General features: G+C 41.9%; 1 protein-coding gene across 1 annotated transcript in view; it reads right to left on the bottom strand.

Annotated features, from left to right (window-relative positions):
* Positions 1–5,636: 5,636 nt before the first annotated feature.
* Positions 5,637–14,376, bottom strand: part of LOC115147190 (transmembrane channel-like protein 5) — a 69,376-nt gene continuing 60,636 nt past the window's right edge. The window contains exons 19-21 of the mRNA XM_029689271.1: positions 7,063–7,141; positions 6,717–6,794; positions 5,637–6,282 (exon numbers count right to left, since the gene is read on the bottom strand). Coding sequence (XP_029545131.1) covers positions 5,806–6,282; positions 6,717–6,794; positions 7,063–7,141 — 634 coding nt within the window. The 3' untranslated portion in view covers positions 5,637–5,805. The remainder of the gene's footprint in view (positions 6,283–6,716; positions 6,795–7,062; positions 7,142–14,376) is intronic.

The raw sequence follows: 14,376 nt of genomic DNA, 5'->3' as shown, positions 1-14,376 counted from the left end.
GCTAGCGCTGGTGCTAAGTGATTTGGAGAGCCAGTATGAGGCTCATTTACTATAAATTCCTTTTTTTGTAATTAACTCATTGTAATTTAACTGTAAAAATTAACTACTTTTTAATGTGCCATGAACACAACCAGTTATGTTTTCATCTGATTGTCAAACCAATCACTATAAAATGTAGGTTACCTTCGCACGTTGATCCAAAAAAATAATTCCAGCATCCGAACAGTGCACCCGCTCGCTAACTTTCCTTCCATTCGCAAGTGGCTGAAACCGGAGAACGCATCCGAGCGAGCGAAACAGCGCCCCCCTCTGTCTTACTATATAACATGCCATAGTCTTTTTGGCCACACAGCATCAGATACATGGGCGACAATACATGTCCTCTGTCTCCACGACGATGGCAGTATTATCAGCAGCACCTGTTTTTCTACTAAAGAAATGCGTATTGTATCCATCCCCCTAGTCTAAGGGCACGGGGTTGTGTTTCTACTAAACTAACATATGGAATTGTTTTAAGATGGTCATACCAAGGATAATTTAGATATTTGATGTATAATTTTAGGACCCCTGTAGGAATAAATAAAATACATTACCTGATGAAACATTGAATTTGGCCTTACTGCTATTAGCCCATATAAATGCATTAAATAACAGATTCATACATGGAAAAACAGATTGTAAAACGTAATCAAAAGGAAATGTTTTATAAGTGTCTGTCCTATATCTGTGAGATATAAGAAAGCTCATTTGAATATGATTTTCAATACCCTCAAACACCAAGTTAGCCATATCCAGTGGTGGGAAAAGTACCCAATTGTCATACTTGAGTAAAAGTAAAGATAAAAGAAAATGACTCATGTAAAAGTGAAAGTCACCGAGTAAAATATTACTTGAGTAAAAGTATTCGGTTTTTAATATACTTAAGTATCACAAGTAGATGTAATTTCAAAAATATACTTAAGTATCAAAAATAAAAGTATAAATAATTTCAAATTAACTCTATTAGGCAATCCAAATGCCACTTTTTTTTGTTGAATTTTTATTTATGGATAGTCAAGGGCACACTCCAACACTCAGACATCATTTACAAATTAAGCATTTGGGTTTAGTTAGTCTGCCAGATCAGAGGCAGTAGTGATGACCAGGGATGTTCTGTTTAGTGAGTCCGCCAGATCAGAGGCAGTAGGGATGACCAGGGATGTTCTCTGTTTAGTGAGTCCTCCAGATCAGAGGCAGTAGAGATGACCAGGGATGTTCTGTTTAGTGAGTCTGCCAGATCAGAGGCGGTAGGGATGACCAGGGATGTTCTGTTTAGTGAGTCTGCCAGATCAGAGGCAGTAGTGATGACCAGGGATGTTCTGTTTAGTGAGTCCGCCAGATCAGAGGCAGTAGGGATGACCAGGGATGTTCTCTGTTTAGTGAGTCCTCCAGATCAGAGGCAGTAGAGATGACCAGGGATGTTCTGTTTAGTGAGTCTGCCAGATCAGAGGCAGTAGAGATGACCAGGGATGTTCTGTTTAGTTAGTCTGCCAGATCAGAGGCAGTAGGGATGACCAGGGATGTTCTCTGTTTAGTGAGTCCTCCAGATCAGAGGCAGTAGAGATGACCAGGGATGTTCTGTTTAGTGAGTCTGCCAGATCAGAGGCAGTAGAGATGACCAGGGATGTTCTGTTTAGTTAGTCTGCCAGATCAGAGGCAGTAGGGATGACCAGGGATGTTCTCTGTTTAGTGAGTCTGCCAGATCAGAGGCGGTAGGGATGACCAGGGATGTTCTGTTTAGTTAGTCTGCCAGATCAGAGGCAGTAGTGATGACCAGGGATGTTCTGTTTAGTGAGTCCGCCAGATCAGAGGCAGTAGGGATGACCAGGGATGTTCTCTGTTTAGTGAGTCCTCCAGATCAGAGGCAGTAGAGATGACCAGGGATGTTCTCTGTTTAGTGAGTCCACCAGATCAGAGGCGGTAGGGATGACCAGGGATGTTCTCTGTTTAGTGAGTCCTCCAGATCAGAGGCAGTAGAGATGACCAGGGATGTTCTCTGTTTAGTGAGTCCACCAGATCAGAGGCGGTAGGGATGACCAGGGATGTTCTCTGTTTAGTGAGTCCTCCAGATCAGAGGCAGTAGGGATGACCAGGGATGTTCTCTTGATAAGTGTGTAAATTGGACCATTTTCCTGTCCTGTTAAGCATTCAAAATGTAACGAGTACTTTTGGGTGTCAGGGAAAATGTATGGAGTAGAAAGTCCATTATTTTCTTTAGGAATGTAGTGGAGTAAAAGTTGTAAAAAAATATAAATAGTAAAGTACAGATCCCCCCCCCTGAGTACTTTACACCACTGGGCATACCTAATTTCAAAATAGGCCATCATCACTGTCAACCGTGAATGATAATTCTTCACTTTTTCATCTCAATCAGTTTCATGGGAATATGCATTTCGATCTTGTTGAATTACTGTTTCATGGTAGAATTAGAGCAGATGGTGTTAACTATTAGCCTTGTATTTCCAATCTAAACATACTGTATATCCTGCCTAGTGACGCGCTCTGTTGAGTTTTGGTGCATGAGAAACAAAAGTGACTATTCAGCTTCACCATCCTAAACTCTCATTAGAAATGTGGTGTTTTTGGTGTAACAGTAATGTTATTGCCCTACTACGCTATGCTATTATATTTGGTTCTGATAATTAAATAGACTACTAATGAATCATTGTGTGATTTTGCGAGACATTGATTCAGATTTGATCTAACTTGACTAAACGTGATAATGAGAAGTGATCATCTTCTATTTGTATTAATAAGTGATGAGCAGGACTATTAGCCGTAAGGCAACAGATGTTGATGAGGGTTGTTTTAAAGGATTGGAGCGCCCTTCCTGGTTCTGAAAGGACAGCGCCAGAATAGCTCAATGATGTTAAAGATGTTGAACCAACTTGTGGTGCTGAAGGATGGCTGAAGGATGGCTGAAGGATGGCTGACAGATAACTGAAGGATGGCTGAAGGATGGCTGAAGGATGGCTGACAGATAACTGAAGGATGGCTGAAGGATAGCTGAAGGATAGCTGAAGGATGGCTGACAGATAACTGAAGGATAGCTGACGGATAACTGAAGGATAGCTGAAGGATGGCTGAAGGATAGCTGAAGGATGGCTGACAGATAACTGAAGGATAGCTGACGGATAACTGAAGGATAGCTGAAGGATGGCTGAAGGATGGCTGAAGGATAGCTGACGGATAACTGAAGGATGGCTGAAGGATAGCTGAAGGATGGCTGAAGGATGGCTGACAGATAACTGTCCAGGGACATCCCTGGTCATCCTTCAAAATCAATATTTTGGTGTGGTGTATTCATGCATCTCAATAAACTAGAACCTAAACACATTATTACCTCCAACTTGGCCCAATTCAGATTTCCAATTTCCCACCCTGACATACCAAGCTAGAACGGGCCCTGTGTCTCAACCAATAGCCAATGTAAGCTAAATATCCCAAGCAGGGCTACAGCAACTTCCAGAGAGGGTCAGGCTCCTTGGGCTTTGCTGTGGCCACTCTGGGTTGGGTGTCCTCGGCAGAAGTGTCGGCATAACCAAATATTGTTGTGGGTTTTATGAATATCAAGGCAGACACACGGTGAATTTGGATCCTCGATCTCATTGGTGTGATAAGGTCCATGTGGCTAAACAGCAGAGTTTTTATCAATGTTCTGATTGGCCAAAGTGGTCAAGCCTCTGACGGACCTCTGCAGTGCACATACACAGCCTATAGGTCTTCATCCTTCTAGTCACCACCAGAGAGACGACAGGGAAGAGACCACCATCCCTCTCGGCTGCTATACACCATAGACATGAGTATCACAGCATCCCTCTCGGCTGCTATACATATTGATTTGGTTTGTCATTCTATTGTTTTTCATGGCATTTTAGTGGTATTTAAATATAATTTATAAAGAATTTATCAGAATACATTTTCCATAAATAGTTTTACCAGCTTCATGTTTTCTAAAATGTAAAAGATGTGAAAGAGCGCCAGTCCTCCGAGCTCCAGCAGCAATACTACCCTGGTAGTAGGCAAGCCAGATTTCAGACACGGCCACTGACTGACTCAAACATGTTATTTACAGATGAGAAAGAATTTAATTCAAAATCAACTGATACAGAACAAGACTTATAAAATATTAGAATATCAAAAAGCATCAACACCCTGCCAACATATCAACAACTCAACAACTCAACATAACAACAACTCAACATAACTCAACAACTCAACATAACTCAACAACTCAACATATCAACATAACTCAACAACTCAACATAACTCAACATATCAACATAACTCAACAACATATCAACATAACTCAACATATCAACATAACTCAACATATCAACATAACTCAACATACCAACATAACTCAACATATCAACATACCAACACAACTCAACATATCAACATACCAACATAACTCAACATATCAACATATCAACATATCAACACAACTCAACATAACTCAACATATCAACATACCAACATACCAACATAACTCAACATATCAACATACCAACACAACTCAACATATCAACATACCAACACAACTCAACATATCAACATACCAACATAACTCAACATACCAACATAACTCAACATATCAACATAACTCAACATATCAACATACCAACATAACTCAACATACCAACATAACTCAACATACCAACATATCAACATACCAACATAACTCAACATACCAACATACCAACATATCAACATACCAACATAACTCAACATACCAACATAACTCAACATACCAACATAACTCAACATACCAACACAACTCAACATATCAACATACCAACACAACTCAACATATCAACATACCAACATAACTCAACATACCAACATAACTCAACATATCAACACAACTCAACATATCAACATAACTCAACATATCAACATACCAACATAACTCAACATATCAACATACCAACATAACTCAACATATCAACATACCAACATAACAACATAACTCAACATACCAACATACCAACATATCAACATACCAACATAACTCAACATACCAACATAACTCAACATACCAACATAACTCAACATACCAACACAACTCAACATATCAACATACCAACACAACTCAACATATCAACATACCAACATAACTCAACATACCAACATAACTCAACATATCAACACAACTCAACATATCAACATAACTCAACATATCAACATACCAACATAACTCAACATATCAACATACCAACATAACTCAACATATCAACATACCAACATAACTTAACATACCAACATAACATAAAGATCACCTACCTTTATCACAACTAACTAACTAGCACTTAAACCTTTGTTTTATTCATCAAAAAGACAACACACAATATAACAACTCCCTTTATCTCAACTAACTAACACTTAAATCTTCGTCTGGGACAACACCCTATTCCCTACATAGTGCACTACATTTGACCAGAGCCCTATGGCACCCTATTCCCTACATAGTGCACTACATTTGACCAGAGCCCTATGGAACCCTATTCCCTACATAGTGCACTACATTTGACCAGAGCCCTATGGCACCCTATTCCCTACATAGTGCACTACATTTGACCAGAGCCCTATGGAACCCTATTCCCTACATAGTGCACTACATTTGACCAGAGCCCTATGGCACCCTATTCCCTACATAGTGCACTACATTTGACCTGAGTCCTATGGAATAGGGTGGCATTTTGGAAGCAGACCATATCTGATCCCTACAGTTGATGTGAGCTTCTATCCTCTCTCTGAGTCTAGCTAGGACTGATGTTGTCCCTGGTTCACCGCTGCTCTGCTGGACCCAGGTCTCCACGGGGGAGGGGGGGCGCTCTCAGGCACCGACCCAGGCAGGACGGGTACCTCGCGGGCAGGCAGCGGCTCCAATCTGGGCCCCCCATGGGGCCTTCCCTGAAGCCATCCTCTACCCCTGACTGGCCACAGTGGATCTGGAGGGGGAGGGGCTGGTCGTTCCTCCTCTACCCAGCACTCCTGCCTGCTGGCTGGGGTCCGGCCGCGACCAGGGCTGCCTCTGGGGCTGGCTCCACCTCGGGGGCTGGGGGTCTGGCCTCTACCTAGCCTGGGGGAGCTGTCCCAGGGAGGCCGGTTGAACAAGGAGGGGGCCTCCATGGGGGGGGATGGGTGTTGGAAGGAGGGAGGAGGGCGTGCTTCTTCTCTAAGCTGCCCTGACTCTGACGGCCTGGTGGGTCTCTCCTCTCTCTCCTCCTCGAAGTGCACCTATAGGGGAAACAGACGGTCTTCACAACTACCTCTGTCCTCTAGCCGTCGGTCTGTCTGTCTGTCTGTCTGTCTGTCTGTCTGTCTGTCTGTCTGTCTGTCATCTTATCTACTTCTACAACAAGACATGCATCATAAATGGCACCCCAATCCCTTTAAAGAGCACTACTTTTGACCAGGGCCTATGGCACCCTGTTCCCTATATAGTGCACTACTTTTGACCAGGGCCTATGGCACCCTGTTCCCTATATAGTGCACTACTTTTGACCAGGGCCTATGGCACCCTGTTCCCTATATAGTGCACTACTTTTGACCAGGGCCTATGGCACCCTGTTCCCTATATAGTGCACTACTTTTGACCAGGGCCTATGGCACCCTGTTCCCTATATAGTGCACTACTTTTGACCAGAGTCCTATGGGGTTATAGTACTAACCTGTGGTCTAGGTCTGCCTGCTCCCTGTTTCTGTACACACTGTAACCTCCTGAAGAGAAAGGCCTTGTCCTTCCCCTCCTAACACCACAGGGAGAGAGAGACGGAGGGAGGGAGGGAGACAGGAGGAGGAGAGAAATGAAGGATGGATTAGACAGGGAAGAGAGGAAGGGAAGAGAGGGAGGGTAGAGAGGAAGATGGAGGGAAGAGAGAGGGGGGAAGAAGAAGAGAGGGAGAGAGGGAGGAAGGGGGAGAGAGGAAGAGAGGGAAACACTGAGGAAGAGAGGTGAGTGTGTGTTTGTGTAGGTGTGTGTGTGCTTCAGTGTATGTATGTGTAAGAGAGCCTCACGTTGACTATCTGTTCCCGTAGAGACATGATAAGACGTTTACGACCCTGAGTCACCTTCCACAGGAAGTACATCACCACCCTACAGGAAGAGACATGATAAGACGTTTACGACCCTGAGTCACCTTCCACAGGAAGTACATCACCACCCTACAGGAAGAGACATGATAAGACGTTTACGACCCTCAGTCACCTGCCACAGGAAGTACATCACCACCCTACAGGAAGTAAAGGCACATATTTACATTTTAGTAATTTAGCAGACGTTCTTATTCAGAGCTACAGTCAGAGAATCCATCTTAGCATAGCTAGGAGCTAGGCTAGCTATAGCAACCACACTGTCATAGTACATTAACCCTCAATAGAGTAGTTATCAGATAGCTAGGAGATATGCTAGCTATAGCAACCACACTGTCATTGTACATTATCCCTCAATAGAGTAGTTATCAGATAGCTAGGAGATAGGCTAGCTATAGCAACCACACTGTCATAGTACATTAACCCTCAATAGAGTAGTTATCAGACAGCTAGGAGATAGGCTAGCTATAGCAACCACACTGTCATTGTACATTATCCCTCAATAGAGTAGTTATCAGATAGCTAGGAGATAGGCTAGCTATAGCAACCACACTGTCATTGTACATTAACCCTCAATAGAGTAGTTATCAGATAGCTAGGAGATAGGCTAGCTATAGCAACCACACTGTCATTGTACATTATCCCTCAATAGAGTAGTTATCAGATAGCTAGGAGATAGGCTAGCTATAGCAACCACACTGTCATAGTACATTAACCCTCAATAGAGTAGTTATCAGATAGCGAGGAGATAGGCTAGCTATAGCAACCACACTGTCATTGTACATTATCCCTCAATAGAGTAGTTATCAGATAGCTAGGAGATAGGCTAGCTATAGCAATCACACTGTCATTGTACATTATCCCTCAATAGAGTAGTTATCAGATAGCTAGGAGCTAGGCTAGCTATAGCAACCACACTGTCATTGTACATTATCCCTCAATAGAGTAGTTATCAGATAGCTAGGAGCTAGGCTAGCTATAGCAACCACACTGTCATAGTACATTATCCCTCAATAGAGTAGTTATCAGATAGCTAGGAGCTAGGCTAGCTATAGCAACCACACTGTCATTGTACATTATCCCTCAATAGAGTAGTTATCAGATAGCTAGGAGATAGGCTAGCTATAGCAACCACACTGTCATTGTACATTATCCCTCAATAGAGTAGTTATCAGATAGCTAGGAGATAGGCTAGCTATAGCAACCACACTGTCATTGTACATTATCCCTCAATAGAGTAGTTATCAGATAGCTAGGAGATAGGCTAGCTATAGCAACCACACTGTCATTGTACATTATCCCTCAATAGAGTAGTTATCAGATAGCTAGGAGATAGGCTAGCTATAGCAACCACACTGTCATTGTACATTATCCCTCAATAGAGTAGTTATCAGATAGCTAGGATCTAGGCTAGCTTTAGCAACCACACTGTCATTGTACATTATCCCTCAATAGAGTAGTTATCAGATAGCTAGGAGATAGGCTAGCTATAGCAACCACACTGTCATTGTACATTATCCCTCAATAGAGTAGTTATCAGATAGCTAGGAGATAGGCTAGCTATAGCAACCACACTGTCATTGTACATTATCCCTCAATAGAGTAGTTATCAGATAGCTAGGAGCTAGGCTAGCTATAGCAACCACACTGTCATTGTACATTATCCCTCAATAGAGTAGTTATCAGATAGCTAGGAGATAGGCTAGCTATAGCAACCACACTGTCATTGTACATTATCCCTCAATAGAGTAGTTATCAGATAGCTAGGAGATAGGCTAGCTATAGCAACCACACTGTCATTGTACATTATCCCTCAATAGAGTAGTTATCAGATAGCTAGGAGATAGGCTAGCTATAGCAACCACACTGTCATTGTACATTATCCCTCAATAGAGTAGTTATCAGATAGCTAGGAGCTAGGCTAGCTATAGCAACCACACTGTCATTGTACATTATCCCTCAATAGAGTAGTTATCAGATAGCTAGGAGCTAGGCTAGCTATAGCAACCACACTGTCATTGTACATTATCCCTCAATAGAGTAGTTATCAGATAGCTAGGAGATAGGCTAGCTATAGCAACCACACTGTCATTGTACATTATCCCTCAATAGAGTAGTTATCAGATAGCTAGGAGATAGGCTAGCTATAGCAACCACACTGTCATAGTACATTAACCCTCAATAGAGTAGTTATCAGATAGCTAGGAGCTAGGCTAGCTATAGCAACCACACTGTCATAGTACATTAACCCTCAATAGAGTAGTTATCAGATAGCTAGGAGCTAGGCTAGCTATAGCAACCACACTGTCATAGTACATTAACCCTCAATAGAGTAGTTATCAGATAGCTAGGAGCTAGGCTAGCTATAGCAACCACACTGTCATAGTACATTAACCCTCAATAGAGTAGTTATCAGATAGCTAGGAGCTAGGCTAGCTATAGCAACCACACTGTCATAGTACATTAACCCTCAATAGAGTAGTTATCAGATAGCTAGGAGCTAGGCTAGCTATAGCAACCACACTGTCATAGTACATTAACCCTCAATAGAGTAGTTATCAGATAGCTAGGAGCTAGGCTAGCTATAGCAACCACACTGTCATAGTACATTAACCCTCAATAGAGTAGTTATCAGATAGCTAGGAGCTAGGCTAGCTATAGCAACCACACTGTCATAGTACATTAACCCTCAATAGAGTAGTTATCAGATAGCTAGGAGCTAGGCTAGCTATAGCAACCACACTGTCATAGTACATTAACCCTCAATAGAGTAGTTATCAGATAGCTAGGAGCTAGGCTAGCTATAGCAACCACACTGTCATAGTACATTAACCCTCAATAGAGTAGTTATCAGATAGCTAGGAGCTAGGCTAGCTATAGCAACCACACTGTCATAGTACATTAACCCTCAATAGAGTAGTTATCAGATAGCTAGGAGCTAGGCTAGCTATAGCAACCACACTGTCATAGTACATTAACCCTCAATAGAGTAGTTATCAGATAGCTAGGAGCTAGGCTAGCTATAGCAACCACACTGTCATAGTACATTAACCCTCAATAGAGTAGTTATCAGATAGCTAGGAGCTAGGCTAGCTATAGCAACCACACTGTCATAGTACATTAACCCTCAATAGAGTAGTTATCAGATAGCTAGGAGCTAGGCTAGCTATAGCAACCACACTGTCATAGTACATTAACCCTCAATAGAGTAGTTATCAGATAGCTAGGAGCTAGGCTAGCTATAGCAACCACACTGTCATAGTACATTAACCCTCAATAGAGTAGTTATCAGATAGCTAGGAGCTAGGCTAGCTATAGCAACCACACTGTCATTGTACATTATCCCTAAATAGAGTAGTTATCAGATAGCTAGGAGCTAGGCTAGCTATAGCAACCACACTGTCATTGTACATTATCCCTCAATAGAGTAGTTATCAGATAGCTAGGAGATAGGCTAGCTATAGCAACCACACTGTCATTGTACATTATCCCTCAATAGAGTAGTTATCAGATAGCTAGGAGATAGGCTAGCTATAGCAACCACACTGTCATTGTACATTATCCCTCAATAGAGTAGTTATCAGATAGCTAGGAGCTAGGCTAGCTATAGCAACCACACTGTCATAGTACATTATCCCTCAATAGAGTAGTTATCAGATAGCTAGGAGCTAGGCTAGCTATAGCAACCACACTGTCATTGTACATTATCCCTCAATAGAGTAGTTATCAGATAGCTAGGAGCTAGGCTAGCTATAGCAACCACACTGTCATTGTACATTATCCCTCAATAGAGTAGTTATCAGATAGCTAGGAGATAGGCTAGCTATAGCAACCACACTGTCATTGTACATTATCCCTCAATAGAGTAGTTATCAGATAGCTAGGAGATAGGCTAGCTATAGCAACCACACTGTCATTGTACATTATCCCTCAATAGAGTAGTTATCAGATAGCTAGGAGCTAGGCTAGCTATAGCAACCACACTGTCATTGTACATTATCCCTCAATAGAGTAGTTATCAGATAGCTAGGAGATAGGCTAGCTATAGCAACCACACTGTCATTGTACATTATCCCTCAATAGAGTAGTTATCAGATAGCTAGGAGATAGGCTAGCTATAGCAACCACACTGTCATTGTACATTATCCCTCAATAGAGTAGTTATCAGATAGCTAGGAGCTAGGCTAGCTATAGCAACCACACTGTCATTGTACATTATCCCTCAATAGAGTAGTTATCAGATAGCTAGGAGATAGGCTAGCTATAGCAACCACACTGTCATAGTACATTAACCCTCAATAGAGTAGTTATCAGATAGCTAGGAGCTAGGCTAGCTATAGCAACCACACTGTCATAGTACATTAACCCTCAATAGAGTAGTTATCAGATAGCTAGGAGCTAGGCTAGCTATAGCAACCACACTGTCATAGTACATTAACCCTCAATAGAGTAGTTATCAGATAGCTAGGAGCTAGGCTAGCTATAGCAACCACACTGTCATAGTACATTAACCCTCAATAGAGTAGTTATCAGATAGCTAGGAGCTAGGCTAGCTATAGCAACCACACTGTCATAGTACATTAACCCTCAATAGAGTAGTTATCAGATAGCTAGGAGCTAGGCTAGCTATAGCAACCACACTGTCATTGTACATTATCCCTAAATAGAGTAGTTATCAGATAGCTAGGAGCTAGGCTAGCTATAGCAACCACACTGTCATTGTACATTATCCCTCAATAGAGTAGTTATCAGATAGCTAGGAGATAGGCTAGCTATAGCAACCACACTGTCATTGTACATTATCCCTCAATAGAGTAGTTATCAGATAGCTAGGAGATAGGCTAGCTATAGCAACCACACTGTCATTGTACATTATCCCTCAATAGAGTAGTTATCAGATAGCTAGGAGCTAGGCTAGCTATAGCAACCACACTGTCATAGTACATTATCCCTCAATAGAGTAGTTATCAGATAGCTAGGAGCTAGGCTAGCTATAGCAACCACACTGTCATTGTACATTATCCCTCAATAGAGTAGTTATCAGATAGCTAGGAGCTAGGCTAGCTATAGCAACCACACTGTCATTGTACATTATCCCTCAATAGAGTAGTTATCAGATAGCTAGGAGATAGGCTAGCTATAGCAACCACACTGTCATTGTACATTATCCCTCAATAGAGTAGTTATCAGATAGATAGGAGATAGGCTAGCTATAGCAACCACACTGTCATTGTACATTATCCCTCAATAGAGTAGTTATCAGATAGCTAGGAGCTAGGCTAGCTATAGCAACCACACTGTCATTGTACATTATCCCTCAATAGAGTAGTTATCAGATAGCTAGGAGATAGGCTAGCTATAGCAACCACACTGTCATTGTACATTATCCCTCAATAGAGTAGTTATCAGATAGCTAGGAGATAGGCTAGCTATAGCAACCACACTGTCATTGTACATTATCCCTCAATAGAGTAGTTATCAGATAGCTAGGAGCTAGGCTAGCTATAGCAACCACACTGTCATTGTACATTATCCCTCAATAGAGTAGTTATCAGATAGCTAGGAGATAGGCTAGCTATAGCAACCACACTGTCATAGTACATTAACCCTCAATAGAGTAGTTATCAGATAGCTAGGAGCTAGGCTAGCTATAGCAACCACACTGTCATAGTACATTAACCCTCAATAGAGTAGTTATCAGACAGCTAGGAGATAGGCTAGCTATAGCAACCACACTGTCATAGTACATTATCCCTCAATAGAGTAGTTATCAGACAGCTAGGAGCTAGGCTAGCTATAGCAACCACACTGTCATAGTACATTATCCCTCAATAGAGTAGTTATCAGACAGCTAGGAGCTAGGCTAGCTATAGCAACCACACTGTCATAGTACATTAACCCTCAATAGTGTAGTTATCAGACAGCTAGGAGCTAGGCTAGCTATAGCAACCACACTGTCATTGTACATTATCCCTCAATAGAGTAGTTATCAGACAGCTAGGAGCTAGGCTAGCTATAGCAACCACACTGTCATTGTACATTATCCCTCAATAGAGTAGTTATCAGACAGCTAGGAGCTAGGCTAGCTATAGCAACCACACTGTCATAGTACATTAACCCTCAATAGAGTAGTTATCAGATAGCTAGGAGCTAGGCTAGCTATAGCAACCACACTGTCATAGTACATTAACCCTCAATAGAGTAGTTATCAGATAGCTAGGAGCTAGGCTAGCTATAGCAACCACACTGTCATAGTACATTAACCCTCAATAGAGTAGTTATCAGATAGCTAGGAGCTAGGCTAGCTATAGCAACCACACTGTCATAGTACATTAACCCTCAATAGAGTAGTTATCAGATAGCTAGGAGATAGGCTAGCTATAGCAACCACACTGTCATAGTACATTAACCCTCAATAGAGTAGTTATCAGATAGCTAGGAGCTAGGCTAGCTATAGCAACCACACTGTCATAGTACATTAACCCTCAATAGAGTAGTTATCAGATAGCTAGGAGCTAGGCTAGCTATAGCAACCACACTGTCATAGTACATTAACCCTCAATAGAGTAGTTATCAGATAGCTAGGAGCTAGGCTAGCTATAGCAACCACACTGTCATAGTACATTAACCCTCAATAGAGTAGTTATCAGATAGCTAGGAGCTAGGCTAGCTATAGCAACCACACTGTCATAGTACATTAACCCTCAATAGAGTAGTTATCAGATAGCTAGGAGCTAGGCTAGCTATAGCAACCACACTGTCATAGTACATTAACCCTCAATAGAGTAGTTATCAGATAGCTAGGAGCTAGGCTAGCTATAGCAACCACACTGTCATAGTACATTAACCCTCAATAGAGTAGTTATCAGATAGCTAGGAGCTAGGCTAGCTATAGCAACCACACTGTCATAGTACATTAACCCTCAATAGAGTAGTTATCAGATAGCTAGGAGCTAGGCTAGCTATAGCAACCACACTGTCATAGTACATTAACCCTCAATAGAGTAGTTATCAGATAGCTAGGAGCTAGGCTAGCTATAGCAACCACACTGTCATAGTACATTAACCCTCAATAGAGTAGTTATCAGATAGCTAGGAGCTAGGCTAGCTATAGCAACCACACTGTCATAGTACATTAACCCTCAATAGAGTAGTTATCAGATAGCTAGGAGCTAGGCTAGCTATAGCAACCACACTGTCATAGTACATTAACCCTCAATAGAGTAGTTATCAGATAGC

The sequence above is a fragment of the Salmo trutta genome, chromosome 1 (genome assembly GCF_901001165.1).
Source record: "Salmo trutta chromosome 1, fSalTru1.1, whole genome shotgun sequence".
NCBI classification, from domain to species: domain Eukaryota; kingdom Metazoa; phylum Chordata; class Actinopteri; order Salmoniformes; family Salmonidae; genus Salmo; species Salmo trutta.
This window is presented reverse-complemented; position numbering and strand designations above follow the sequence as displayed.